At 42.3% G+C, this 26654-nt stretch overlaps 1 protein-coding gene and 1 long non-coding RNA gene across 3 annotated transcripts in view; one reads left to right on the top strand and one right to left on the bottom strand.

Moving 5' to 3' along the window:
- The window catches only part of PPP2R2B (protein phosphatase 2 regulatory subunit Bbeta), a 102796-nt gene extending 77319 nt beyond the window's left edge, over positions 1-25477 (bottom strand). The window contains exons 1-2 of one of the 2 annotated variants that reach the window (XM_083798475.1): positions 25322-25477; positions 25099-25176 (exon numbers count right to left, since the gene is read on the bottom strand). In XM_083798475.1, coding sequence (XP_083654601.1) covers positions 25099-25176; positions 25322-25331 — 88 coding nt within the window. In that variant the 5' untranslated portion in view covers positions 25332-25477. Of the gene's footprint in view, positions 1-19490; positions 19813-25098; positions 25177-25321 lie in introns of those variants that run through there. The other variant, XM_083798474.1, reaches the window with a different exon arrangement.
- Positions 12532-15035, top strand: LOC310881304. The gene is made up of 2 exons (XR_014572304.1): positions 12532-12886; positions 14810-15035. It is a non-coding gene; the product is annotated as an uncharacterized lncRNA (long non-coding RNA).
- Positions 25478-26654: the final 1177 nt, after the last annotated feature.

The raw sequence follows: 26654 nt of genomic DNA, 5'->3' as shown, positions 1-26654 counted from the left end.
TATAGTAATTACAAAAACCACAAATCCATCTGTTAAGTAGTCAGCAAACAAGACAAATGACTGTGTTATGTTAAACAGATTATAAAATGCCTCAGGGAAGGAAATCTAATAGCCCTGACCAAATCATGAATCAAGCAACAGCCTGCTCTACCACATGGGTTATACACGAACATAAATACGTGCATGTGCTCATACACAGATCTGCCATTCTCAAAGCCATTTCCTGCATTACATATAATAACAATATAAGCAATGAGGTCAGAACAGCATTATGTATAAAAGAGTCTAACTTGAAACATGATAATGTGATCATTAAGATTTTATTGTCCTTCAAATAAAGTAGTTCCTAAAACAGACAGCTATCCCCACCAAGATGAGACTGAAATAATATGCAAAGTAATATTAAATCCAATTGCCCCTGTCCATATGGGAATACAGTTACTTTAATCCAATTTAACAAACAAAATTGATTTTATTCTTTTCTTGTTTTTTGAATGATTTCTGAACATTTAAAGGAAGCAACATTCTTGCACGAAGAGTAATTGATTCATTAGCACTAGCATCAACAAACCATTTCTGGACATTCAGCATAGTACTGAGGCATAAAAACACTGAGCACACCGTTCTTCATTCTACACATGTTTGAAATTGTATGCCAGTTTGTATGTAGTCTTGCCACAATTATTCACCTAAAACAAATAATTGCACTAATTAAAGAAAAAAGGCATTTGAGTAGCTCATTTCACATGGTTATCATGAGTTCCCATATATTAGCAACCCGTTCAACCTAACCTGTAGCAATACACACCAGTACTGCTACAGAAGGATGTCCTGAGATAAGAGATTACATACCCAGCTCCTCCCCAGATAGCCAATATTAACTCCTACAGGTTTGGTCTCCCATGTGCTTGCTCGAAACACTTCCCATGCTTCACCTCTCTTAGCCCTTCCACTCCTGATTCTCAGTCACTTACAACTAATTGAAAAGCCTATTTTATGTCTATCCACACCCCACAATACATCTGCTAACAGACTATAGCAAAGAGGTTACAATGTTTAATTATCCTGACACCCAAATTTACAAGAACAGAACAACAAGGGTGTAACAGCAGTGTTTCCTTCACTCCTGCCCTCAAAAAATGCACCAGAAAAATATGGCCACAACCTTCCATGAAAAATATTCTCCATGGTCTTTTCAGTCATATACGTATGAAATTTCATCAGTGTCAATTTGGTGGCTTTTAAGTTTAGACAACCCAGAGTGTGATGTTAAGCACAGAAAACTTGACTGTCCGTGGGGACTCTGGACAGGAACCCAGCTGTCTTATTCCAGCAAGAGACACGTCAGCCCCTTGTTCTTAAGTTGCTTCTGTTTTTCCTAATTGGATTATTCGATTCTTTTTTTCCTTCAATTATTCTATCACTTAAGACTTCTGATTAACAGTTTGGACAGCAAGAAGCCTAAGCTGCTATTGAGTTAAGCAGTCAATTAGCTTGTTTCAATGGAATAACATCTAACTATGTGGCAGCAAGTCAAAAAATGCACCTTGATGATTTCTCTTCATGGGTTAGTGCAGTGGTTTTGTTGCTATCTGCTTGTGTGTTGCCTAATCTTTCATTTCAGCTGAGGAACATTGAATTTAAAGGCAGGAACACAAGAAAAATAAAAGGGAGCCTTCTGATCAGTCCCTGAGTTTCAAAGCAAGAATGGCCACTTTGTTTTGTTCTGAAATTTCCTCTTCAGGCATGTTACTTAGAAACCAGGTTAAAGAAAAATAATATCAGTTTGTGCAACTGTATTGACACCCCCCAGCAAACAAATACATCTCTCCAACCGACATGTTCCATTACTAAAAAGCCCCTTCCTAGCAGGGTGCAGGCTGCACCCTCTGGCTTGCACACCTGCAGGCTGCTGCAGTTGCAAGATCCTTTCCAGTGCCAGTGCTTCCATAGCCCAAGTCCCTGCAAAACTGTTCCCAAGCCTCTGCAACAACTGCCAGGGAGAAACAGACAAGAACAGCCCTGGCTTTAAAGACTGTAATCTAGTCTGGACTGAGACAAAACCCCTAGGAATACCCTTTGCAGGGGAAAGCCCAGCCCCTGGCATGGCCAGGATCAGGCACCGAAGGCATCTCAAGGTCACAGCCTCGCCAGTTGTGCCATTTGCAGGGGCCAAGCCCAGCCTCAATGCTTAAGAAAATAAAATTTAAAATAAATAAATAAACAAACCAACCAACCAACAATAACAATCAACGAGCCATGAAGCAAAGGGAATTAACACTGCACATGAGCTGCCACAAGTCAGCTCTGCCGAGCTCTGCCCTGGGAATCATCCCCAGGCCCTGCACAGTAGTGTGGCCCCCAGCTCCCTTTGCTGGAGCAAGCCCAGCAGCCTGCAGAGCTGCCCCCATGCCCCGCATACTCTGCAGCCCCCAGGGGGGCTGACCTGAGCACTCAGGGAGATGCCTGCCACCCCGACACAGCAAGCAAGGAGAAACAAGGAAACTACAGAACCACCTTGGGAGTGCACCAGCCCTCACCAAACCACACTGCAACACCGAGCACTTGGCACACCTTTGATACTCAGCACATGGCAAGCTTCCAGCCTCTGGCTGGCAAGATGAGCTGACACTATTTATTTGGGTGAAAATACCACTTGTCTTTAAGGTGCAGAATTGATTCAAGGTATTACTAGAATGGGAGCTTACATGGAGGGAATTTCCAGTAGGTTTTATATATAGCATAAAGGAGCAAACACAGCTTAGAGATTTTCCTGGGGAAAAATAAAAGTTGCTTGGAATGAAGAAGAGGGAATGAAGCCAGAATTGAGCACACGCGTACCCAGGGGTCACTCAGGGCTGACCTCTGACTTGCTCTATGTCACAGCTTCCAGCTTGCTACAATCATGTGCCTTTTTCTGTGAGAAAGGAAAAAAATCCCCCTTGTCATAGTTAAAAAAAAAAAAAGACTAACAAAGACAAGAAATCAAGAGATGCTGGTCCTGTTCCTGATTCTGCGATGGATTTATTTGGTGCCAATCTTGATCAAGTTGATTGATCTTTCAGACAATAGAGAATTTGTGCCTAAGACACAAATAAGCAACAGCAGAATGCTTGGTCCATGTTCACTACAGTATCCAAGATTTGCTGCCCCAGGATGGCCAAGTCCCTCCACGCTCACCACACTTCACAGGTGACTGGGGGGGGCATGCATTTACAGTGCCATGTAAGTATGTAAGTACCAAAGTACCACATACGATTTTAAATCACTTTACAGAAAGAAGAAAATGTGTTTTACAAAAAATGCACTGCTTGTTCCATAAAATTCAGCAACACACATTTCTTCTCGCTCTGGCTTAATGCCCCAGCTCACATCTGCTCCCAGCAGACCTGGTGTGAGTTATGGCAGCAGCCACTTCCCAGCATCTCCCCGTGGGCGGGCATAGGCCTGGGCCAGAAGCTGGGGGTACGGCGCTCACCAGTGCCTCAGCCATCCTCAGCACACCCAGACCTCCTCAGGGGTCGATGCACATCACACTGCACACTGCTGGCCATTAATCAGTGCTCAATGACAGCCCAAAGTCATTTCAGTTTTCATAGCTCCCAATAAAAAGAAACTGCAGTTCAAACCTCATGGTGTAAACATTGCTCAGACAGTGACTGGTTTAATAAGATCAGAGTATTGACTGATTTCTACTTACAGACAAAAAAAAGAGATGTTACAGTAGCTAAATCACTGTGACAGAGTACACAAAACAAGTATCCAGGTAACCAAGGTAATGGGATCCCTAAGCGGAAGAAAATAACAGACTGATTTCATTAACTGTTAGAACTCAGGAGAGAATTCGCAGCTAGACAAATGAAGAAAAGGGAGAGAAGGAGAGAAGGAGAACAAAACTCCTCAGAAACCCAAGACCATCTCCTAACACATAAAAAGATGACATCCTGATTAATGGTAATTACCTCATCCATTACATCTCTGACTGGAAGTATGCAAAGCCCAGCATTGCTTTGCTCTAGCACCTGCCCAGCTGAGCACCAGCTCCTTACTGCACTTGCTCTTAGAAAGCTTTCATCCTTGTGTGCATGAGAAATGCATGCCAATATATTCAGGGAGAGATTTCCTGCTTTCTGAGATGATCAGCTCATGCCCAGCACGTGGGGAGATGTGACATCTCCATCTTGTGGCTCTTTTATAGTAACTTCTAGGAGATGGGTTTTGTGGGATTCAGTGAGTTTCTAACGTGGAGACACTCACCACACAAAATATATCCACCATATTATCTGCACCAGACAGCGATGCTTTGCTGGGGTTGGCCTAAGTCATATCTACTGTATTTCTTTTTCAGCTACCTGAATTACTCCTCCAGGCTGTGCTCCAAGACAGCTGTTTAATTTGAATATTACTACACTCAGCAGACTAATCATTGCAACCCCATCCAGAACATGCTTAATTTCATCTCCAAAGTGTATGCCGGAGTTGCACATCACTCTGGGGTAAGGAACGAGACGCCCTCAGAACACAAGAAGGGAGCAGTTCGGCTCTGTGCAAGGTGACAGCTCTCAGACTGGGGCAGCAGGCAGCCAGCTGCGATCTCAGCAGCGCTGCTGTGAACATGGAGCACCTGCTCCAAACCAGCAGGAAGCCACGTTTGGCACAGTGAATGCCACCAAACAAATGCACGTGATGGCAGACGACTCCCCTACCATTCTTGACTGTTCCTGTGGCTTTCTCACCATTTCCACCAATTTCAAGGGAAAAAAACAGAGGCAATTAAATGTACCCTTTACTGAATATTTTCAAATAAATGTTCCAAACAGCCAAATATGTTGCTCTGAAAAATTAGGATATAATCAGTATGAGTTTATGCTGACTCCTGCCTCTCTGTATGCAGCACTTTGTGGGACTGCAGCTGCCAGAAAAAACTTTCACTGTGCCCGGGAGATAGCATGGAGAGATGTCTGGCTAATCGTCATGCACCAGGTTCCCCAGGGGAATGAGGGTTCCACAGCAAGGGCCATCTTCAGCCTCCTCAGCCTCCACCCCTCCTGCTCTCACACATGCTGCCAAAACAGCAGCAAGCATAGGCACCAGATGATAAGGTACTCGGGCTCCAAGGAACAGCAGAGAGCATGATGCAGCACGTTGTCCTGAGAAGGTCTTCGGGTTCCCATTTTTCTGATGCAGGACCACTGTAAGGAATGTGCCTCCCAAGCTCTGAAGTCCACTTCAGCCTCACTGTCCAAGAAGAACCTTACCAGCACTGGGGTATGCTTGTATGAAAGGGCACACTGACGTTGCATGAGGGAACATACATGCCAACAGACATGGGACTGATCTGTTTTTCTTGCATATGCAGTCATGAAAATTTTCAGGTATAGGTGCTTCACAGAAATACATAAAAATGCAGGTCCCTGAATCACAGCCGGCCTCCCATTTCAGCTTTGGATGGTAATTCAGTCTCATGGCAGGTGCGTAAAGAGAGGCACTTAGGAGCTTCTGAGCCCAGTAAAGGCTCACTCAGCTACAACTCAAAGGAGAAACTTGCATTCTCTGGACAATGAGAACAGATTAAGAACTGATAAACCCCTTGCTTATGTTTCAGAAAGCTGATTTTATAATGCCTAATTATGAAAATAAATATTCTGTTCCAAACTAAGAAAAAAGAAAAAAAAAAGGAAGGAGGAAAATACAGTGATCGAGAGCTCAGCTTTTTGATACAAAACATCTACACCAGAAGCACCATGTCTTGTTCTCAGCCCTACTTGCAGTCCCTCTTCTGTTCTCTTCTCCAGTTTCTTAAATAATACATAGCTCCTTCACAAAGATGTTATGCAGATTAATTAGATAATGCTTAAAAGGCCTTTTTGAAGCTATTTAGCGCTAAGTGCTGTCATTATACAGGTGGGCAGAGCAGCTGGAATAGGCACAAGGGAAAGATATTTGTGTCAGATCAGTCACGACGAAGTGAGAAAAGCAGGCTGGGCTCAGATACACAGGAACTGATCCTCAGTGAATAAACTGGGATGAACTGAATGCTGTAAGCCAGAGGAGCTGAGTATCAGCTGCTCCCTGCTCAGTCGGTGTGGTCACAGACATTCAACAAACACAATCACGACTGGTCAGTACTGTTCTTTATGGTGAGGAATCCAGCCCATAAAAAATAGAGCAGTCCACACCAGAAGTCACCCATGGTTGCGTGTACTGACACTGGAAGAACATCGGACAAGAGGGAGATCCAGGAGTCGTGTCTCAGGTCCACCCCCGACCAGCTCTCCATCCCGCTGCTCGTGGCCGTGCACACACTCGCACCCCTCTCCCCTAAATACATCAGGTCCTTGATGCGGACAACCCGCGCCTTGGCCCAGTGCTGACAACACCTCTGTTTACATACAGACAGCACTCAGCTGTCTTGTGGAGGCCTGGCAGTGCCAGGGAGCCAGCAGCACCCAGTGTCCCCAGCAGCAGCTCTAGGTGCAGAGCTCCCTCCCTCGGGGCGGGGGGGGGAAAGAAAAAAAAAAAAAGCAGCCAGGAACACTATAAATGGCTCTGCACAGGGTCAAAATCTGATGAAGTACACAGGAGTCTGTAAGAACTCACTAACCTAAGTTATTATCATACTGCTGAATATGCACTGTCCAGACAAGAGGTGGCCTACCACAACAGCCAGGTGACCACTATGCTGGAAAAAGGAAATAAAAATAAGTAAATAAAAGAGCACTGAGCTAAATACTGGAAAATGTATTACTGAATATCATGAACTTGCAATTGAAAGGAACTGCTGATTGTGAATAAATCCTCCGTATGGCTTTACAAAGCTGATAAAGCATTTATTTCCCAAATATAGCAAGATCAGCCCATGATGGCCAGTTTTTCTTTTATAATCCACATTAGAAAATCATTTAGAGTATAGCATCATGGTTTTTTAGATTGCTGTCAAATAGTCACTGGTGTAATACAAACCTTTCACAAAAAGAATATGGTCTTGTATATTGTAATTACACCTGCACATCTTCACCATAATATTAAAACATGTAAGTAATTTCTGCAACTTTTTTTTTTGGTGATCTTGTTTCAGCAAATCTGCCTGCAGAGAAGAGGAAGGTTAAATCTCAGACTATTGTTTTTGTGAATATTTTCATTGAGTCAATATACTTGGACTCCTGGCCCTTCTTTCACTCTGCCAACACAGTAATTTGAAATTCCTAGAGGGGTTCAGTAGAGAGAGCACAAAAATGAAGAAGCTGCAGTCTATTATTGGGTATTTATCATCTAGTTCTGCCAACCCACGAGAGCGGCTAAACATGCCTCTAGCTCTTATCATAGTCACTGGGCTGTAACTAGGGTTTGTGCTGAAGGGCAGCCTCCGTGCTCATGGGGAAACATGCCCTCACTGCGGGGCCACTGGGCAGGAGAGTGAGTTCGGCAATGCTGCAAGGGCACAGGACGATGATGTTGTGGTGAGAAAAATAGAGACGACTTCCCTGCTTTTTCCTTGCAGGTCAGTCACCCTCACCAAAGTCACCATACTGCCTTCCCCAAAAGTTCTTAACTGCATTTCAGCATGGAGAAGGAGAAAATGGATCTGCTCGGAAGCACAGACTCCCAGCCAGCTGCTTTTCCTCTTTCTAGCTGAGGTTGCAGGGCTGCACAATCAGGTCTCTTCAGAGTGGGAGGATGACAGAAGGTACCTTTGTGCTGATTTGAGGACTAACTAAATATAGATGACACAGGAACACTGGGAAGCTACAGCTGAATCTATCTGTAGTGACATAGCAGAAATATTTCTAGAGCCTTGGAAATATGTTCATAACTGTGCTCCTTCTTGTTGTTGGAGATGGTTTGATGTGTAAGATTGCAGGAAGCATTAATGCTAGGCAGCCGGGAGACCAATGGTTCCAGTGATTTTTGTTACTGTCTCTCATGGGCCTGGCCATCCTCTCCTGAGTGGAGAACCTCTGCTTTTGGCCGGCCCAGTGAGAAGACCTGGTGGAGGACTTCTGCTGCCCCTCCCCAAGGAAGCCTCCTCCCTCAGTGCCGCAGGGAAGGAGCTGCAGGTCCCCTCAGCCCAGCACTGGTGCTGTGTTGTTCCTCCTGGAGACACCAAGAGCTCAAGTGTGGAATCAAACAGTGAATGAAGCGCAGAGGAATCATACAGAACACTTTCTCTCACCTTCAACTCTCTGCCCATCAGAATTCAGTATATTAAGGAGAGAGACTTCAAGCTGAGCTCCTAATGACACACTAACATCTTTCATAGTGGCTTGCACACTTTTTCCCCCCACTGGAAGTGCTCTAAGAGCATTACCATTCAGATAAAAAATATCTTACTTCATTCTGTGGCAAAAATTATACTGAAAGTATATAATTGCAACTATAAAGCTCTGTATCTGTGACAGCAGAAACAGCCTTCTTTCTCTTTTATAAATTCCTGAAGATAGTATAGAACAAAGTAAAACCCTGTAAGAAAATATATATATATTAGTAATGAATTTTTTTCTTTTCCACCCCTAAGAGGCCTTGATATGGACAGAGGAAGAAAAAATACAGAGCAAATGCAATTGCCACAGCCAAGGAAAGATACTTCCAGCTCCTGAGTTATTGCAACAAAAATGCAGGTGCACCACTCATCCCTAATGCAGAAAACAGAACCATCTGCACCACTGATATGTCTAAATACCAATAATTGAACCTGGCAGCTCTAGAGCTGGGCATCTTGCCAACTGGTGAGCAGCACAACTGCTATTAGAGCCCCCCCATCATATCCTGTTCAGGCAAAGTTGATCATTTCATAAAAGAAGTTCGGGCAGGGCCCTGTTCCTTTCCTTTTTCTCCTCCTGTTTCACCATGTCTGGCACTAGACAAAAACTGCCTCTAGTACCTCAGGAAGACCTGGACAGCACTGTAACTCTACAAGAGTAAACACGAATGAATATATAGAAAAGGACATAAAAGAAACAAGGCCTTAAGCTCTCTGGGAATAGAAACTGGTTTCATACACTACATTTCATGTTGACGCCATGCCTAATATTTTGGGTAGGGAATTTGCCAAGCTACAATCCATTTCTTAATGGCTGCACAAGATTAACCTCAGTTATTGTCATGGAAAGAAAAGACCAGGTGTTTGGATTCCTGCATGTGGTGCAAATTCTGATAAACATAGACTTCCTCTAATCTCAGTTCCTGACGTTCTTTTCTAAAAAACAAGGGTTGATAAAACACTTGGACAGAAATTAAAGAATTGCTAGATCAGGGAATGCAATTACTGTCGAAAGCTCAATCTTAGTGTTCTCCTCCATCAGCATTAAACTAATGGCTTCTCTTCACGTAATTAGAGACTATTAGTTACACCAAAACATATCTGCATACATACAAAACGTTACTGTATCTCTAATGCATGTACCATTTTTTAGTATTAAAGCTGCTTCAACTGTAATGTACGTGGCTTTTACTCCAGGGTAATTCAGGACTTCAGTGAAGCTCCCAGCTGCTGGTGCCTGATTAACTCAAGTCAAAGCCATGAGAATGACTCACCAGAAAAATAAACACGATTGTGGTACGCACAGTGGGAACAAAACTGACATACCAATCCTAAAGTATAATATTCATCATAATACCTAGGCTAACATCTCCAGAACTGAACTAGTACGAAATTGGCCATTGTAGGTTCACTGCAGGCCAAGGCCCTTGGCTGTGGAGCCTTGCCATCCCAAGAGCACTCCAGAATCCCAATCAAGGTTTGTTCTGCAAAGTGCCTGTGCAGAGACAATATGGAAGAAGAGAAGAGGACACAGAAGTTTGCCACTGCTCAGTTTACCACCTGGTTCCATTTAACTGATGGTTTAAACACCCAGGATCGGAGGCTTTAAAACACTTTAAACAGCTGCCACACACTCTTCCTCTTCACTTTGGTATTGCTGTTTCTTCCAGAAAATTGGCCTATTCCACTGATCTTAATAAAAAGAGAACTTCCTTTCTGTGGTGACTTACAGAGCATATGAGTAAATAATTATTTTTATTTTTCACATCAATTAATCAAAAATATTCCAGAGGCTAACATCTCAGCTTATAAATGCCTCCTAATGTAGAGTTTAATTTTAAGGTGCCTCCGGCTGAGCTTTCATGTTAAAGACCCCCCTAAAGTGATAGCCCCCTAGCTTATTAAGTGCACCTTTGAGCTAAGCTTTAAAATCAGTTCAAACAATAAGTGATTAAACATCATGGCCTTCACATCATCTCAGCTACTGCCTCTAAAAATGCCAATGCAAAGGTTGGGCACAAACATAAATGTAAAGAAACAGAAAACTCTTAAAGGCTTCAGAGAAAATTTACTTCAAGGATACTTGAACACAGGAATCGCTACATCCTTTAGTAGACTTTCTGAGGCCAGGTAACCATTCACACAAGTACTCTGTGAATTATTATTTTAAAATAAAAAGTTCTGAGACTGTAAAGTCACATTTTGTTCTCTAGATGACCCTGAAATTTGCAAGTATCAATACATTCAGGAAATAGTCTACTTAAAAATTGGTTTCATTATTTAGTGTATTTTTTTCACTAAAGCAGTGTGTCATTTTGAGCTAAAAGTCAGTTTCATAAACTGCATTGATTATTCAAGTCTGTGCTTGTTGCTCACCTTGTCATTGAAAATTTTATAAATCAAGCACTGGATAACGTAAGTATTTAATATTAATGAGTTGAAGGTGAAAGCATTCCTAAAGCAACAGATTAACTTCCTTAAACTTATCCCATTAAACAAGCCAAGTTAGCGCCAGAGTTCTTATACCAAAGCAGATGCTTTATGACCTTTTAGAGCTCAGCCTTTGTCAAAATAGTGATACTGAATACAGACCACAGGATAGACACTTGTAAAATGTATTTGTGCGACCTGGAAAGATGAACAGAGCCCTCACACACCTGAATACAAAGAGGTAAGGTTTAAAAGTACATGGAAGGACTCACCACATCCCCCAGGCAAGTCCAGCAGGCTTGAGCAGCATCACACTGCTAGCATGTTCAGCAGTGCTTGTAACAGGCAGTTGTGCATTTTACGTGACCCCCACTGCACACGGAGGTGATGATACCAAATCTGAAATGCACTGGGGTCAGGGAAACACAGGAGCTATTTAACTGAAGACCAGTGAGTAGCTGTGTCGTTCAAGGAGCAGGGATCAGAATTAGCTTATGTGTTCCCTCAACTCTGCATGTACACCATGCAATTTGGAAGTACATGTAATTCCTGAAAAAAATGTAGATATGCTTTATGTTTAAACTCCCCCTAGAGCAAACCTATATTGCTGGCGGGAGGAGAGCTCACTGCCACAGAGCTCCCCACGTACCTACATCTGATTTGTGAGCAGCAGTGGGCACCACATTGGGACTGGCCTGACAAAACATGCAGCACCCTGGTACCCCCCTCAGGATGACTCCAGCAGGCTCTGCCCTCTCTCGGAGAGATGAGAGACAAAGGCTTTCTGTCCCCACACACCCAGCGGGGGGAGCGGGGCTGCGCTGCAGGCTGGCACCCACCCTCACCACGCACAGACACTGCCCTGTGCCTCCACTGCAGCTGCAGCTCATGCATAGCCCTCCCTGGGCACGGGCAACAGCCATTGTCCAGAGGCCTTGAAAGAAGCATTTAAATATATAATATTTATCACATTGATTTTTTTAAATTTATTTTTATTTTTTAATTTGTTTATTCAACTGCCTTTTCAGTTCTTTTCCCCCACTCAGCTCTTGAGCACTATGGCCACAGATGTTTGAACAGTGGCTGCTCTGCGCTCGGAGCAGTTCACCAGGGTGACTCTTCAGAAGGAGAAAGAGCTGCAGGCACAGATCAGGACCAGCGGCTTAGAATAGAAAACGTTTGAGCTGCACTATTAGAGCAGCCACTGCTGGTTAGCGGTGGTGACAGCAGAACATGTGGAGCACCCACAGAGGCCTGTCGAAGGCAGGTGATAACGTGCCTCCCTGCCAGCGGCTCTGCTGGTGATGTAGGAGGGTACCTGCGTGTGCCAGCGCAGCACAAAGGACTCAGAGCTACCGCACATCTCTCTCTTTTGGGACAAGCTCCCACTACAGATCCCAGAGCCACCCCAGGAGCCCAGCCTGCACAGCCGCCTGGCTCAGTTCTGCGCCCGCTGGGAAACCCAGACCGACTCCAGCAACTGCACACAGCTGCAGCAGATGAACGTACCTGCGGAGCCTACCTGGCCACACCGAAGAGAATCCCTTGTCTTGGGCACGCTTTGTAATTGCTCTTACCCTAGGTGTTAACACTGCAAGGCTTACTGTGCACTGAAAATGACCCCTGGAGGAGAAGAAAGTAGGGAAAATGACAACAGTTTGACTAAAATAAAGTTTTCAGGAGGGTGGGGGTGAGGAAGGCTGACCACGTAACATCTAACAAGCCTTCGTTTCTCACCATCTAGGGTGCCATCCGACACAGCCGTGACCATGCATGACAGACAATATTCAGCAACACAGGAACTTACAACTTCAGCCAGAATTCCTCTGTTGTGCCTAGAAAATTGACCAAAGTAGGGGGACAGATTCATACAAAAGCACAAACAGAATTTGAGCTAACAGCCATTGACCCACAGGTCATAACACTCTAACACATCAGCAGGCTGGAATGCAGTAAACATACAAGATATATTCTCTGCCAGGGACTGATGATGTTCTTAGCTACAGCACCAGTTCCCTTCCTGGCTATCCCACATTAAGGGAGAATAAAAAGGACTAACAAGAATAACAGAGTTCAGAAAGATTTGTTTTGTGAATTTGACTGAACAAGATGGAATACAACATTACGATAAAGCCAACGCTGAACAATTCTTCTGCAGACTATGTAGTGGAGACTGAATATCATTTTAACTTGCAGGTATGTGTTGTTAGCAATAAACAAACTTTAAGCATAAAAACAGCTCAGCACTAGAACTGATTACCTGCAAAGGTAGTTATCTGGCATTCTTTGAGGTTTGAAAAGAATCCATTAAAAGTGTCTGCTTTACCAGAATCTGTTGCATACGAAAGTGAACTAAGAGACCTCCCAAGCTCTTACTAGCCCTCCAGTCTTTTATCACATCTATGTTTCCATGTTAACTGCAATAATTATCTCTTAGTATTGTCCCTGAAGTCTAAAGAGAAGCAATATAACATGACCGTTTTCTCCTGTATATTTCCTGCCATTCAAAAAAATCTCAAGTTTATTTTATTATCTTATTGCTAGATTACAAGAGCCTATGGATCAGCTGGATGGGAGTAAGATTCCAAACTAAATCTGTCATGGATGAAGATATTTTATAAGAATCCCTGTACTGCATCAATAGTACCAATAAGTACAGTTAATCCTGCTAGGTGACTCTCAAGGGACTTATCAAACCATTTTTTCAAATTCCTTCCAAAACACCATTATGACGTTATCTTCTATTTATTCATTATCTGCTATCCATGTTTTCTTCTAGCCCTGCCCCAATACTTTGATCTCAGGGCAACGTGAAAAAATCCAGACCGTAGTACCAGCAGTCCCAATGAGTATAGTTCAGAATAGGTAAAATATTAATAATGCCATCTCCCAGAAAAGCCATGAAATGACTAATTTAACAAAAGTGCCAGATACCAGCTAAGAGGGCAGTAACTGCAGCCATGATGATAACATAATAAAGACAATAGAGAGGTTAACTAATGAGACTCAGACCCAGATAATGCCTTGTGGTAATTGTATAGCAAAGACTTTGTTTTCCATTTCTGCAGCTGTGATTCATGAGGGTTGTTTGTTTTGTGTCTTTTTTTTTTCCCTTGCCCACTTGTTATTCTCTAACATGAGTCACATTTGTACTATTTCTCCCTTATCATCTGCATTTGACAACAGCTAAGATTAAGCATGGCAGGGTTTCCAAACCCTTCATTACCAGTGGTGGCTACTCCTTGTTTGTACTGCACAGAGAAGTCTGCTTTACCCTTCATGTGCATCTCAGTTTGGAGTATATTGGATGTCTCTTATTTGTATTTTTTCTATTTTCCAAGCAAGTAAAGGTCTATCCCTAGTACAATGTGACACTGTCTCCCTCCTACCACCCAAATAAAAAGAAAACTAGCCAGTATAAAAATTCCCAATTAACAACCACAAACCTTGTGCTTGCCCTTCTACTGATCCTAATGTATTACCCCCATAACTTTTTTTTCCTTCAATAAGCTCCTTGATTTAGTCACTCTAAGTTATTTGCACAAATAAAGAATGTGCAGGCGTGAGATGCAGAGTAATGCCACACTCCTGGTAAATTCTTCAAATCAAGAAAAAGTGAGATTTGTTGGTGCAGAGCAAACACTAAGTTTATTGCTTGCATCAATACTGCTTGTGCCTACTCACAGCACCAACTGAACTCCAAACCTTTGTTTTAACTTCTCTGCATGTGTTCAGCAGACACTTTCTTTAGTTAGTTTGCAAAAGTACATGAGAAACTTAAGGAAGTACTATAGTTTCTTATTACATTGTTATGGTGATTAGAGTTGATAAAATAATATAAAACCTATAGTACATATTTTTTCTGAACCTAGTTTGAAATGATTCTTTTACATATGTTTTAAATTGCTTTGTTCGGATTTTTAGGAAGTATTTCTATAGTATTGCAGTATTAAATTTACATCATTATTATTCTGCTACAATAAAAAACTATCTAGACTTTTAACAGCAAATTCAGATATCAGATGAAGTCTTTCATATGAGTTATTTACATTTGAATCTTTTAATATCAATTGCAGTGTTAGTGAATGAACTGAAAGCAGACATTTTTATTGTTTGCAGATTTGCATCTGCACCAAACTAGCACAGTGATACACTAGGATCCCACAGCTGCAGCAAAGAATGGCTACACTCAGCATTGCGAAATACAAAGTGATTCCAGACCTCCTACCTGCTCAACCAATGTTAACCCAACTGGAAAAAGTTTGGAAGTTACTGAAGATGTATGCAAGTTGTTGGTCTGACTGTCAAGTGAATAATGCAATTAAAGATCTCCTAAGCACATTAACAGGTTTTAAGGTTAAGAAATAAATATTACATCTAAACTTTAGTTGAAGCATTCAAAAGAATTAATACTTCTACAGAACTGCCAACTTTCCAAAATTGTGCTCAGAAAAGAACACAAAAATACATTTCTATTTAAGTTCTGGAAGATAAGCATACATATGACTAAAAGTATGACAATTTTGACCTCAGAACTCACTTCCCATGTTTGTGCTTGCTTCCTCATCTGCAGGAAAGGATATTGTTTTTCTAATTCAAAGGCGTTTTTCCTGAAAGTTACTTAGCTAAGGATTTAAACAATCTTTGATACCCTTGAGTTGAACATGTTGCAGAAATTAAAAAAGGTCAGTTTTTTTTTTTTGGGGGGGGGGGGGGGGGGGGAAGCTGCAGTTGTTTTGATCAGTATATTTGTATTTATTCTGAGTGTTTTATTTTGTAAACATACACCAAGTCTACCGGATGCTGCAGCCCATCCACAGTTCTGAGCAAACATAAAACTAATATATATGTAGTTCTGTTAAGGTACTAATCACTCTATTATTTACTGGAAAAGGGTTAAATTGTAAACATTAGAAGTCCACAGTGCACATTCCATATCAAAAGATATTTGGATAAATTTGCAGTGCACACACCACCATGAGAACAAGGTAGAACCAAATAGTTGTTTTGCAACTTAACAGATCAAGAAATGCTTTTCTACAGCAATATTCCTCACTGAAACGCAGTTCAGAACATGAAGGGTCCAAGAGGTTGACTCAAATTCTGTCAAACTCTTAATATTCAGTCAAGCTACAGGTATGTCTTTAGGTTTAATGGGACAAAATGAAGGCTTGGCATGCACTGGATTCCACACTATTTACTCCACAAACCCATTAGAGACATCATGGGTCCTGCAAGAACCTGGAACAGGAGAAAGCTGGTTCTGCTCTACAGGAATACAGCATGCCCCCTGCCAAGAAGCCAGGTCTAACCGACAGACCTCAGTCCAGACAGAGCAGGCATTAGAAAGGTGTTCAGAGGAAGACCTTTGTCAGGAAGGGGTAAGTACCCAGGGTGACACACTGAGGCATACCACTGCCAGGCTGAATGACAGAAGCAGCCTTTTCTGTTTGACAGGTTCAGACATCCTGTTCATTCCGTCTGTTTTTGGAGCAAAGCCTGGCTGAAAGACTTGCCAGGGGAGTCCTGGGCTCTGTGCTGGCCTGTGCAGTATATGAATCCAGTCACTGAGGCATCACAGCTTCCCCCCATAAATAGTCCTGTCCATTTGTGAATGTTAGCGCTCCATTAGAGCAAGCCAGAGATACCAAAATGCAACTTCATCAATCCAATGTGTATGTACAAGCACTAGATCCTGCTCTGCTAGGCCTTATATACAGAGTGTTCTTGTCCACCCACCTGGATGCCATCCTGCGCAAGGTGCTGTAGGTGATCCTGCTCAGCAGGGGGCTGGACTAGATGACCTTCAGAGGTCCCTTCCAACCCCAACCATTCTGTGTTTGGCCTTTTTAGCCACTTGGAGGACTGAAGCAGGAGAAACGCTCTTCCCTGGGTTGTCTTCTCAGTTCTGCTAGTGATTTAGCCTGTAACATAGTCATTTAAACTCTCCAGACCTCGGTTTCACCCTTAGTTAATGATATGCATCTGATAATTGGTATGAGAAATAGCTCTATACAAGTTTCTCTTTTTTTTTTTTTTAATGTATTGTTTGCAATGGATAAGAATAGATAGCATGCCAGTGTCGTATTCTTTCTTGAGTTCTTTTTTTTTTTTTTCTGTTTAGTACTCCCCTAAAACAGCGAGATCCATTGAATAACCTATTCCAGTAGAGCAATCAAAAAATTACTTGTTTAGAATATTTTAAGGAGCAGTGCCTTTGGACAAAGTCAAAATGAAAACAAAAGAAATTTTCAGAGACTTTTTTTCAAAGAAAGAACTCCAGAGTTAGTCTGAATTGTTCTAAGGAGATAAAGTTACCCCAACAGATTTCAGAGGAAATTAAACAAAGCAAGTCCACGCTGTCTGCTTGAACCGAAACATAACCTAGATAGATATAATAATTTATCCTGGAGTGTCATCATCTAATGCCCAGTCCTGCCTGCTTGATCCTTCCACTCCATATCTTCAACCTGATAACGTTCTCAGTCAAGCAATCAGGAGCCTAGGCAAGGTATTCCCCACCATGCCTCTTTTTAGATAGATCCACGCATTGGGCAGAGATTGAAGCCAATCATCTCAAAAATGTACTGTGAGCGTTCAGTTGAGTGAAGGGAAGGTTGTTTTTCCTTACTAAAAAATCAAACAGCTGTAGTTTTTATACCAGGATTTCTGTTTGTTCACTATATCACTTTTAACCATTGTTTGTTCCTTCTTTTGCTTTTATCAGGTTTACAACTTTTTTTTTTGGGGGGGGGGGGGGGGGGGGGCAGAAAATTTTCTGTTCATTGATGTAGCTAAGACACAGAAAGGATAAGAGTAAAATTATTTCTGCTGTTTTTTTAAATCAATCTGAATGTCAGAATTCGCATCATCTTTCCCAGAAAACAGGTGGTTCAAGTGGAGATCCTGCAAAGGCACAGCACACTTGAATCATACTCAGATGCACAACATATGTGTATTGTATATCAAGTTAACAGTAAAATCCTCATCAGATATCTCCTCTCTCCCCTTGTGTTCATCTTTGTCCTCACAAAACTCTCTCAGACACAAACTCAAGCCATTGACCTATTTAAGTATAGAGAGAACTGTTCCAGGGCTGCTTTCAAGCTGCTAATTCACATACTTTAAGCTAGACTATGCATGCAATTTCTTATTTGCCACAGCTGTCCAGCACCTCCCCAGAGCCCTCCCTCTTGACAGAGAACTTCCATCAAGATTTAACTGAAAAGAAGATGCAGAGCAGACTCTTCCTGAAGATCTCCCCCCCCTCCGAGACACACTGCACCATGTAGGTGCGGATCAACAGCCTCATTTATACACCAATTTGTTTCACAGGAATCTTTTAAGTAAATAACTGATAATAACATGGTGTCAAGTAGTCATTGTGATCACACAGGATGGCACATTATGCACCGCTCAGGAAGGAAAAGGGCTCTTGACAGAGGTATCTATCCTACATACACTGCATTAAAGCTGAAACATTTTTCAGATGGAGTGTTTTACGAAACACCATAGAGAAATACCTAATTCAACCATCAAAATTAAAGACTTCTGAAATACCCCAATGTATGAAACACGGAATGCATTTCAAGCCACCCATAAAAATAGTTTCACTTGACAACAGTTATTTACAAAAAGCAACATTAGGAACTCTTCTTAGGACCAAAATGCAAATACCCACAAACCCTGCCCCTTTTCTCTGTTATCCAAGCCTTTCACAACAAGGAATTCAATACTTAATATTAAGAATACTCTTGACTAATTTTGGAGAAAAAAGAGTTTAAAGACTCAAGTTGGCACTGAATCCCTCATCTGAGGGGTTAAAGATCCCATAGAACCAATTGGAGAACAGTTTATGATTAAATCCACTTTCTGGCACCCTCAGCAAAGACAGCACCATGAGACTCATCTGTGAGCAGAAGACAGCACATGACACCCCCAGAGCAACACTGGCAATACTGGCCCATATCCATGTGTAACTTAAAACACAATTTGGCTCCTAATTTCTTCTTAGTACCTTGGGTGTGGGTAGCACCACGTAAAGTGAGACGTACCTTGTCAGTGACTGGGTTTATCTCCCCAAACTAACTACGGCTAGGGCAAGTGACAGAAAGTGCTGTGACTGGGTCTAGGAAAGTAGCATTGATCCTGCAGCTCTGTTGGGAACGAATGTAGATGGTTCACAAAATTGCCCGATCGTTCACATGCAGCACATGTGCATGCAGTCATATCACACCAGATTATACATTAGCATGAAAAAGGACTCTATGCGAGAAGCGCCACTGAAATCTCAGTGAGATGTAGACCCGATACTTTGCATTCCTGCCCACCAAACACCAAGTTCAAGCGCTGTCAATAGCACCTCATTTATCCCAAAGAGCTGCACAGCTGTTTTGCTGAGACCTGAAAACAGGCTTTACTGAATCAGTGAAATAGCACGGACAACCAAATGCAGGAACCGCAAGAAATGATTTTTTAATTTTCTTGGAAATATACAGATGAATTAAGAGCCCCGATTACAAACTACATAAACTTGTAAAACAATAGCTAGAAAGTCTTCCCTTAAGCCAGACCTGCTGCTTGCTAGTTTGCAAAATTAGCGCAGACTTGATAGTAAAACAAGCATTCCCAGAAACAAAATCATTTTCTGCTAAGCCTTCAAACGCCTTTTAAGCTTTTTGCCGCCGTTTGAGCCTTCTGCTGCGGTCAGCAGCACCGCTAACAGCCGCTCCCGCTGTCGGCGGCCAGAAGCCGATTTCTGCCGCCGCGCCCCCCCCGCGCCGCCCCGGGCAGCCGGTACCTTCCGTGTGGCAGCTGCAGGACAGGATGGAGGTGGCAGGCCTGAAGATGTACGACAGGTAACGAGAAAAGCATTTCATCTTCCGAAAACGGTAATTAAGAAAAGGTAATAAAACCATGTAAGGCTAAAAAAAGAAAATCACTAAAAATCAAGGAAAACTTGCGGCAAGCCCGCCTCAAGCCATGAGGATTGTTCCGGTTTCCAGACGGCCTACATGGCAGGGGCAGGGGCAGGGGCTCGGGCTCGCCGCGGGGGCTGCCCGGCGGGGAGAGGCCCCCGCGCTGCCGGCCCGGCGGAGCCGCCGCGGCCCCGGCCCCGGCCCCGAGGCGGAGCGGCGCGGCGCGGAGCGGGGCCGCGCTGCTGACTCAGCCCGCCCGGGCGGCTGCCCCCGCTCGGCCCCGCGCGGCTGCCCGGCGCCGTTCCGCAGCGCCCCGCCGGCCGCCGCTCGGGGCCCGCTCTCGGGCGCATCGCCGCCGAGGCTCCGGGCGCACCGGGGCGGGCGGCCGGGAAGCCCGGGGCCGTCTGCGCTCCTCGGCGCCGCGGCTCGCCCCGTGCAGGAGCGAAGCCCAGCCTAACGACTCCCGCGCCGAGGGATTTCCACGGCAACGCTGCTTACCGAGGGACGCGTTGCCCCGGCGGGTCAGAGCAGCCCGAGCCTGGCGGCTTCACGGCATCTCTCGCTCAGCCCTCCCGCATTCATAAAGTATTTTGAGAGCGGGGAGTAACCAGAAGATGAGAAAGAAAAAGAAAAGAAACGCAAAAGCCCAACACCGCACTTAGAAGCCACAGAATGCCAGTTGAGCCATACAATAAAGATACTTTTTACTATATTCTGGACTTTCCTGTAGCAGTGCTCTTAACCCACACTCCCCAGTACCCCGTCAGACTTGCACTATTTAAGTGAAAGAGTTTTAAATCAATCTTTCTCATGTTTTCTGCAACTGCAACACGGTTTTTAAGGCAGAAATATCTCACAGCTGAGCGCACTCCAAACTCGGCACCTGCTCTGTAGCAGCCTGCTCAGGTGCACGTAGTGGAAAATATCACAATATCAAGAGGGCAGGCTGCAAGGACGTAACATGATAAGTTGCTGATGCTCAAGCCCCTTGTTTTTCTGATGTTTAATTACTCTATGAATAAGTATTTTGCTTTAGGACCAAAGCACTCAACACCGTTGCCTCGTGGAGCACTGAGTCAGTTTGTTGTTTGGTTTCATCATCCTGCTGCAGTCTAATCTTGCTGTCATTATCAGATGACAGCACAACTGTGTTTTTACTGGAGAGATGCAAAGCACCTGTGCCAGTGAAGAGAGACGCTTTTCATTTCACTTTAATCTCTTTCTCTTTATTCAAAATACCCTCTCCAGACTTGTAAGGAAAACTGCAGGTCTGGGCTGCAAGCCATGCAAAGCCCTCCTGCTTAGGGAGGAGAGCTCACTGCAGTTGCATCACACAGAAGTGAAGGCTGCAGATTAACTACTATTGAGAATCACAAGTCCATCCCAGCAAACAGGTATGAAGGTAAAAGAGACAGGATTTTATAAAGCACTCTTCATGGCAGCTACCTTTATATGTTTGTATATGACTCACACAATGAGATTATTTAATAAACCATTCTGGAAACATAAACCACTATATCTGAAGCAAACACTGCTGTTTAACTGCACCCAGAAACCACATTCAGGTTTACCCAAGAAAGTGATAAACATTATCTCAAGTTGAAATTACATAGCAAAGTTAGGTGCGGTACACGTGATTAAACCATATCACAGATGCGAAAACTGCAATTACATACCTCTAATGATCAAAGCATTTCAGTTACCATTTTCACGTACAACAAAACCTGGAAAAGACTATGAATTTCTAAGCAGTTAGTTGACTAAGATTCTGGAGCCAGGATATCTGTGGAGAAGGCTAGGCTACCCCAAAGCTACATCAGCTGAGAACAGTTCTGGAGAAACCATTCACCTTCTACAAAGAAAAAAGAGCATGTATTACTCTTCAAGTTACAACTTTCCCATCCTTAGCATGCTGCTTATGCTCTGCAGGTGCATATCATGAGAAGTAGTCACCACACACTGTGGTTACCTGAGGATGGAATCTTCCGAGCCACACTGCCATACCACAGACACGGTCATTCACTATGCACAGACCAACCTGCTGATTTTCTGGTGTGGGTTTCCACACCAGCCAACACCCTACTACAACCAAGATCCTCACAGTCACAGTACTGAGTTCGTGTAACTCACTGTGGTAGCAAAGGGATAGAAGTTTATTCCACCCCTGGAACTTAGTTAAATAAACTGTGTGGTATTGACCTGCCTCCTATTTCAGGAAGGGAGAATAAAAATGACTGCCAGTCCAAAACCCTCAGCTGACCAGAAAGGGGCTCTCTTTGCCTCTGTGTTTAAGAGTCCAGAACGATATTTGTCCTAGCTCTGCTTCTTTGGTCACTCTCACAGCTTCAGGAGGAGGACTACATTTCTTCCTCAAACCCTGTATCTCTCCTCTCTTTATGTCTGTCTTTTTAACTGTATGTGTGTGTATATATATATATATATACACACACACACACACACATATATATAATCCCTGTAGTTTCTGTCTCTACCATCTAGTTATGCATGTAGATACATCACAGTCAGAAGTTATTGCAGAGGCTCTGGAATAAGTTCTGTCCACACAGAGCTGTGCATTGACTTGCTTAAGGCTTACTCAGAAACTCAGAGTCAGCTTGAAATAGAAGCCATATCTGAGACCTACACATAGGACTGAAGTCTGTAAATGTTATGCCTCTCTTCCACCTTCTATGCCGATGTAAATAGCTTGCATTGGACGACAGGAAAAAAATATTTTTTCCACTTGAAAGTAGACATGAACATTCCCTAAGAAACAGATTAATTCCACTTCATTAAAATCATGTACAGAAGAAGGGCAATCACTATTGTGGCTTTGATCTATTTAAATATTTATAGTCAGTTTTTACGTTCCATTAACAAACTGAGTTTCATTTCACATGCAAAAATCAGGATATTTATTCAAGCTCAATTAGCAAGCAACACAAAAATGAAACCACAATGTAAGAACACAAGCCAGGCTCTGAGTCAGCTTGGTGAGCCTGCAGACAGTCATGCAACACTTAAATCTTTCATTTGGAGCTATTGGTTATACCGTTGGATGATATGGCAAACACAGACAATTGGAAGCAGATGTAATAAAAATCTCAGGTGCACTGGAAACGGCTGTTGGTCACAGCAGCTTGCTAGGACCTGATGACATTCCGATTGTAAAATATTCCAGACACCAGGTAAAACATCTGACTGCGTTAGGATCATTTTAACCTAGCCATTACTGTTTACGTGATATTTCTCCACTTGATAACTTTGCTGTATATATGTTTTACACCTGAATAACTTAATATGACAAAGATTGAAGTGCTGAATGCCTGCATGCCAGTCATAAAGCCTGCAGCAACTGTATGGCTGTATTCTCACAACAGTGGTAGTTCTACACTGCATATCTTGAGGCTCAAGCGAACTAGAGGAAATTTGACCTCTTAAATTTGCACAAATCTGGTGTCTACACCTGATTGCTAATTATCATTACATCAAAATAAGGCAAGATCTCTAAAACTGGTTTCCTGTTAGTAGTAATGAAATATAGTCAAAGCAGCATGGCACACCAAAGAGAATCAGCAACATCATTTACTTCACATTTAACATTGAAAGCACTGTGTTTGTTTTGGGCAGCTGAAAGATGTCCCAGGCCTCCCATCTATGCATAAAAGATCTCATTCATGCAGACAGTTGTGTTAGAAAGTTAAAGAATCCATTAAATCACTGGTTTCATCAGGACAAGCACTACACATTATGATACCATATTCAAAGACAAGGAAAGCAATAAACAAGAAAAGAACAAAACGATAAAGTTTGTGGGTATCTCTGTTTGTGTAGGTTTATGTGTGCATGGAAAAGAGCAAGCATACAGAATTATTCTCTGCAACATTTTAAAGCCAGAATGACACTGCGTCCAGCTGAAGTAGGCAGGCTTTTCTAAATTTAAAGATGCAGAACACCATAAACATAATAGTAGCATCTCCTTTCAACTTACTATACACAGCTGCAGGCATTCCAATAATTAATTAAATTGTAAATTCAGGATGCTTGGATGTTAACCAGAGTCCTGAAGGTCAGAAATGTGCCATAAACACTAGCACAAAGCTAACAAGCTAAAGATAAACTTCTGGTAAAGGGGAGGCATCTGTGATATCAACATACATTTATGATACTTTTTATGTGTATGTACATCTGTACACATACATGCCCATATTGTCATACAAACACAAAAATGGCATAACAGCCAAAAGCTCAAACCCATACATAGAAATATTCTCCAGAACTTTCTGCTCAGTCACGGTGAGGCCATTTGTGCATGTTGATGAGATCTGAAAGACCGATTTGACCACCTTTTCCTTATGGGTTTCACTGAATATAGCCTTTAAAGTATTATCTATCAGCCTCTTCTGTCCTGTGACTCCAGGATACCCTGAGAAAAAATTGCAGGAGCCTTTCCTTGCCATCATGTCTCTGGATTCCTTCAGCTTATAGCCTTCAGTTTATAACTGCTCTGCACATTGGAAGACAGAATTTCACCATTGTTTATCTGGTCACTCTACAGCACAAAACCATTGCCTGTACTGGGAGGGTTAGGAGAAGAGGGATGTGACAGAGAATTCAGTTATCTATGAGGGTTAAAGTACATATAGGGAACAAAATGTGAAATGGGGGGAGAAATAAATTAATGGATTAACGATTGATGCTGTAAAAGAATGGAAGATGAAAGTGTGAAATGAAAATAAGAACATGTAGGAAAATACCCAGTACGAAGCTGAACACAGAAGAGTCATCCTATAGGAGGAACAGGACAGCATGAAAACATTCAACTTTAAGGGCAGGAAAATTGAATGGGTTTATTTCTTATCAATTGTCCGTGTTTTTTGCAATCTACATGTTGGCTAAACACAGAATGGGTATGCTTGTGGAAAGAGAAATGCCTAAGTGATTTAGGAGCACGAATCATCCTGAAAGTTTCTGGGCGTGAAGGGGGATGTCTTGGACTCCTAAATCCCCCAGCCACCTGTGCTAACTCCTCCTACATAGATATCTGTGTAAGTGTGCACAGTACAGTTTATTTTAACTCCCAATACAAGAATGAGCAGCAAGTTAATACTTATGTCACCCAGAAACAGAACCCAACTGATTCCTATAAAGGATGTTATGGTGGGAGAGGCTGTCTCATAATTCCCTGAAACATTCATGTAAATAAAAGCTCAAAGCCAAGGGAAAGTTATTTTAAAGACTATTGATACTATTAAACCAAAATACCTTCAAACAAATATTTTGTAGCAATAGCTAATATTAGTTACCCATCTCTTTAGATGCACAAATATATAATGAAAGCAGAAGAGAAAAAAACTGTAACTTATCTCTTTGCCAGCAGTTTCACCCAACAGCATGCATACAAACACCTTGCACATCGGTTGAGGCAAGAAATACATGACAAACAAGGTTTTTCTGATCACGGCAACAAAAAAGGAAAAATAAACCCACCTTCTGTCACCCCAATATCAATAGTTCCTTTTACTTGACTAAAGCACCACAGTACATCCTGCATGAAGTTTTCAAATCCTGCCAAGGAAACATGCAGAAAGAAGATAAGATATGATCACTTTTGTATGTAGCTTGCCCTTTTTTAAGCAAACACACACACACACACATATAAATTGGCATATAAATATCTGCAATCCCCACATGAAGAGAAATATTTTCTCACCTGGTATCATTCTTCCATATAAAATGCAAAGCTAACTCTGCAAAACTGAGAACATTATGCCCGCATTATGAATTGCCCATCTGTCTGTTTTCTCCATACCATGTTAGGGCTGTTTCAAAAATGGTGCAATTGGAGTCAGTCCCCTCTACATCACTGGCAGCATCACAGAAGAGTCAGGAGGCCCTGTAGTCATAGCCTTTGTCACAGCCTCTCTTCATCAGAATGCTAATGGCCCCAATCATTTCCATCACTGTTAAAGAGAGAGTGAAACAGACAAAAAGATAACTACTGCTACTACAACTTTATTTTTTTTTTCAATTTATGGACAATCTAGTTGTAAACTGCTTGGTAACAAATCCCATCAGAAGCCGCCTTACAGCACATCAGAATATTATCAAAACTTGCCTGGAATCAAAAGGGCACTGTAGTTGCTTTAGAATAATACTACAGACATATCTATTAGAACGCACATTAATAAGCTGTAGCTCTCTCACGTTTTTGCTACTGTTGTAATACTTTGTTAAGACACTCCGAGAGAAATTCGGATTTTATCTACTGCTCCTCATTTTCTTGACAGCTCAGCAAAATTTGCCTTTATGTAATGCAGCTTTCACTATAACACAAAAAATCCACAGCCTCAAAAGACAACTTGCTTCCTTTTATCCAAACACACATTTTATCTCAAAGCACTTGCCAAACAAGAAGAAAGAAGCACAATGAAAGAAGCTAGTCAGTAACAAGTAGTATATAATGCTGACATGCTGAGCATAAGGGTCTGAAAGCTCAGTCACTTGAAGCTTCTCTCTGTGAAAGAACAGTTTGGTAAAAACATTTGAGCTCTTATCTATTTCACTTGTCACTGTTTACATGGTAGGAAATTTACAGTTAGGATCAATTCCTAGTACTTTCAGACAGGGAAGTTTCTCACTGCCTGGAAAATAATGATATATTGCCAGTAGGAAAAAGTACCTAAATAGAAATGAGAAAAGATTTGGGATTCCTCTGCATTACTAATGCACTAGTGTAACTCTCTTGCTGGGTAACATCCAATGTAAAGTTTAGGATTTATTTTTTTTTTTATGTTTCATGAATTTCTTAATTCTCAACAGAGAAATTTTGGAGTTTGCCGGTAGAGTCATTTCCCAGAAGAAATGCTGTTTTTTAAATCAGAAGATAGGAGGTCTTCCAGATGTTTACACACTTATCGAAACATGAAGGAAAAACAAATTTTAAAACTTGTGGGTTGGTTGTTTTTCTTTCTTTTCTTTTTATTTATTTATTTATTTATTACCAACATTTGTCTTTCATTTAGCTGTGGTTTTAACCGGAAGGT

The sequence above is a fragment of the Anser anser genome (assembly GCF_964211835.1).
Source record: "Anser anser genome assembly, chromosome: 14".
NCBI classification, from domain to species: domain Eukaryota; kingdom Metazoa; phylum Chordata; class Aves; order Anseriformes; family Anatidae; genus Anser; species Anser anser.
The sequence above is the reverse complement of the archived record's forward strand: the minus strand, read 5'-3'. Positions and strand labels throughout refer to the sequence as shown.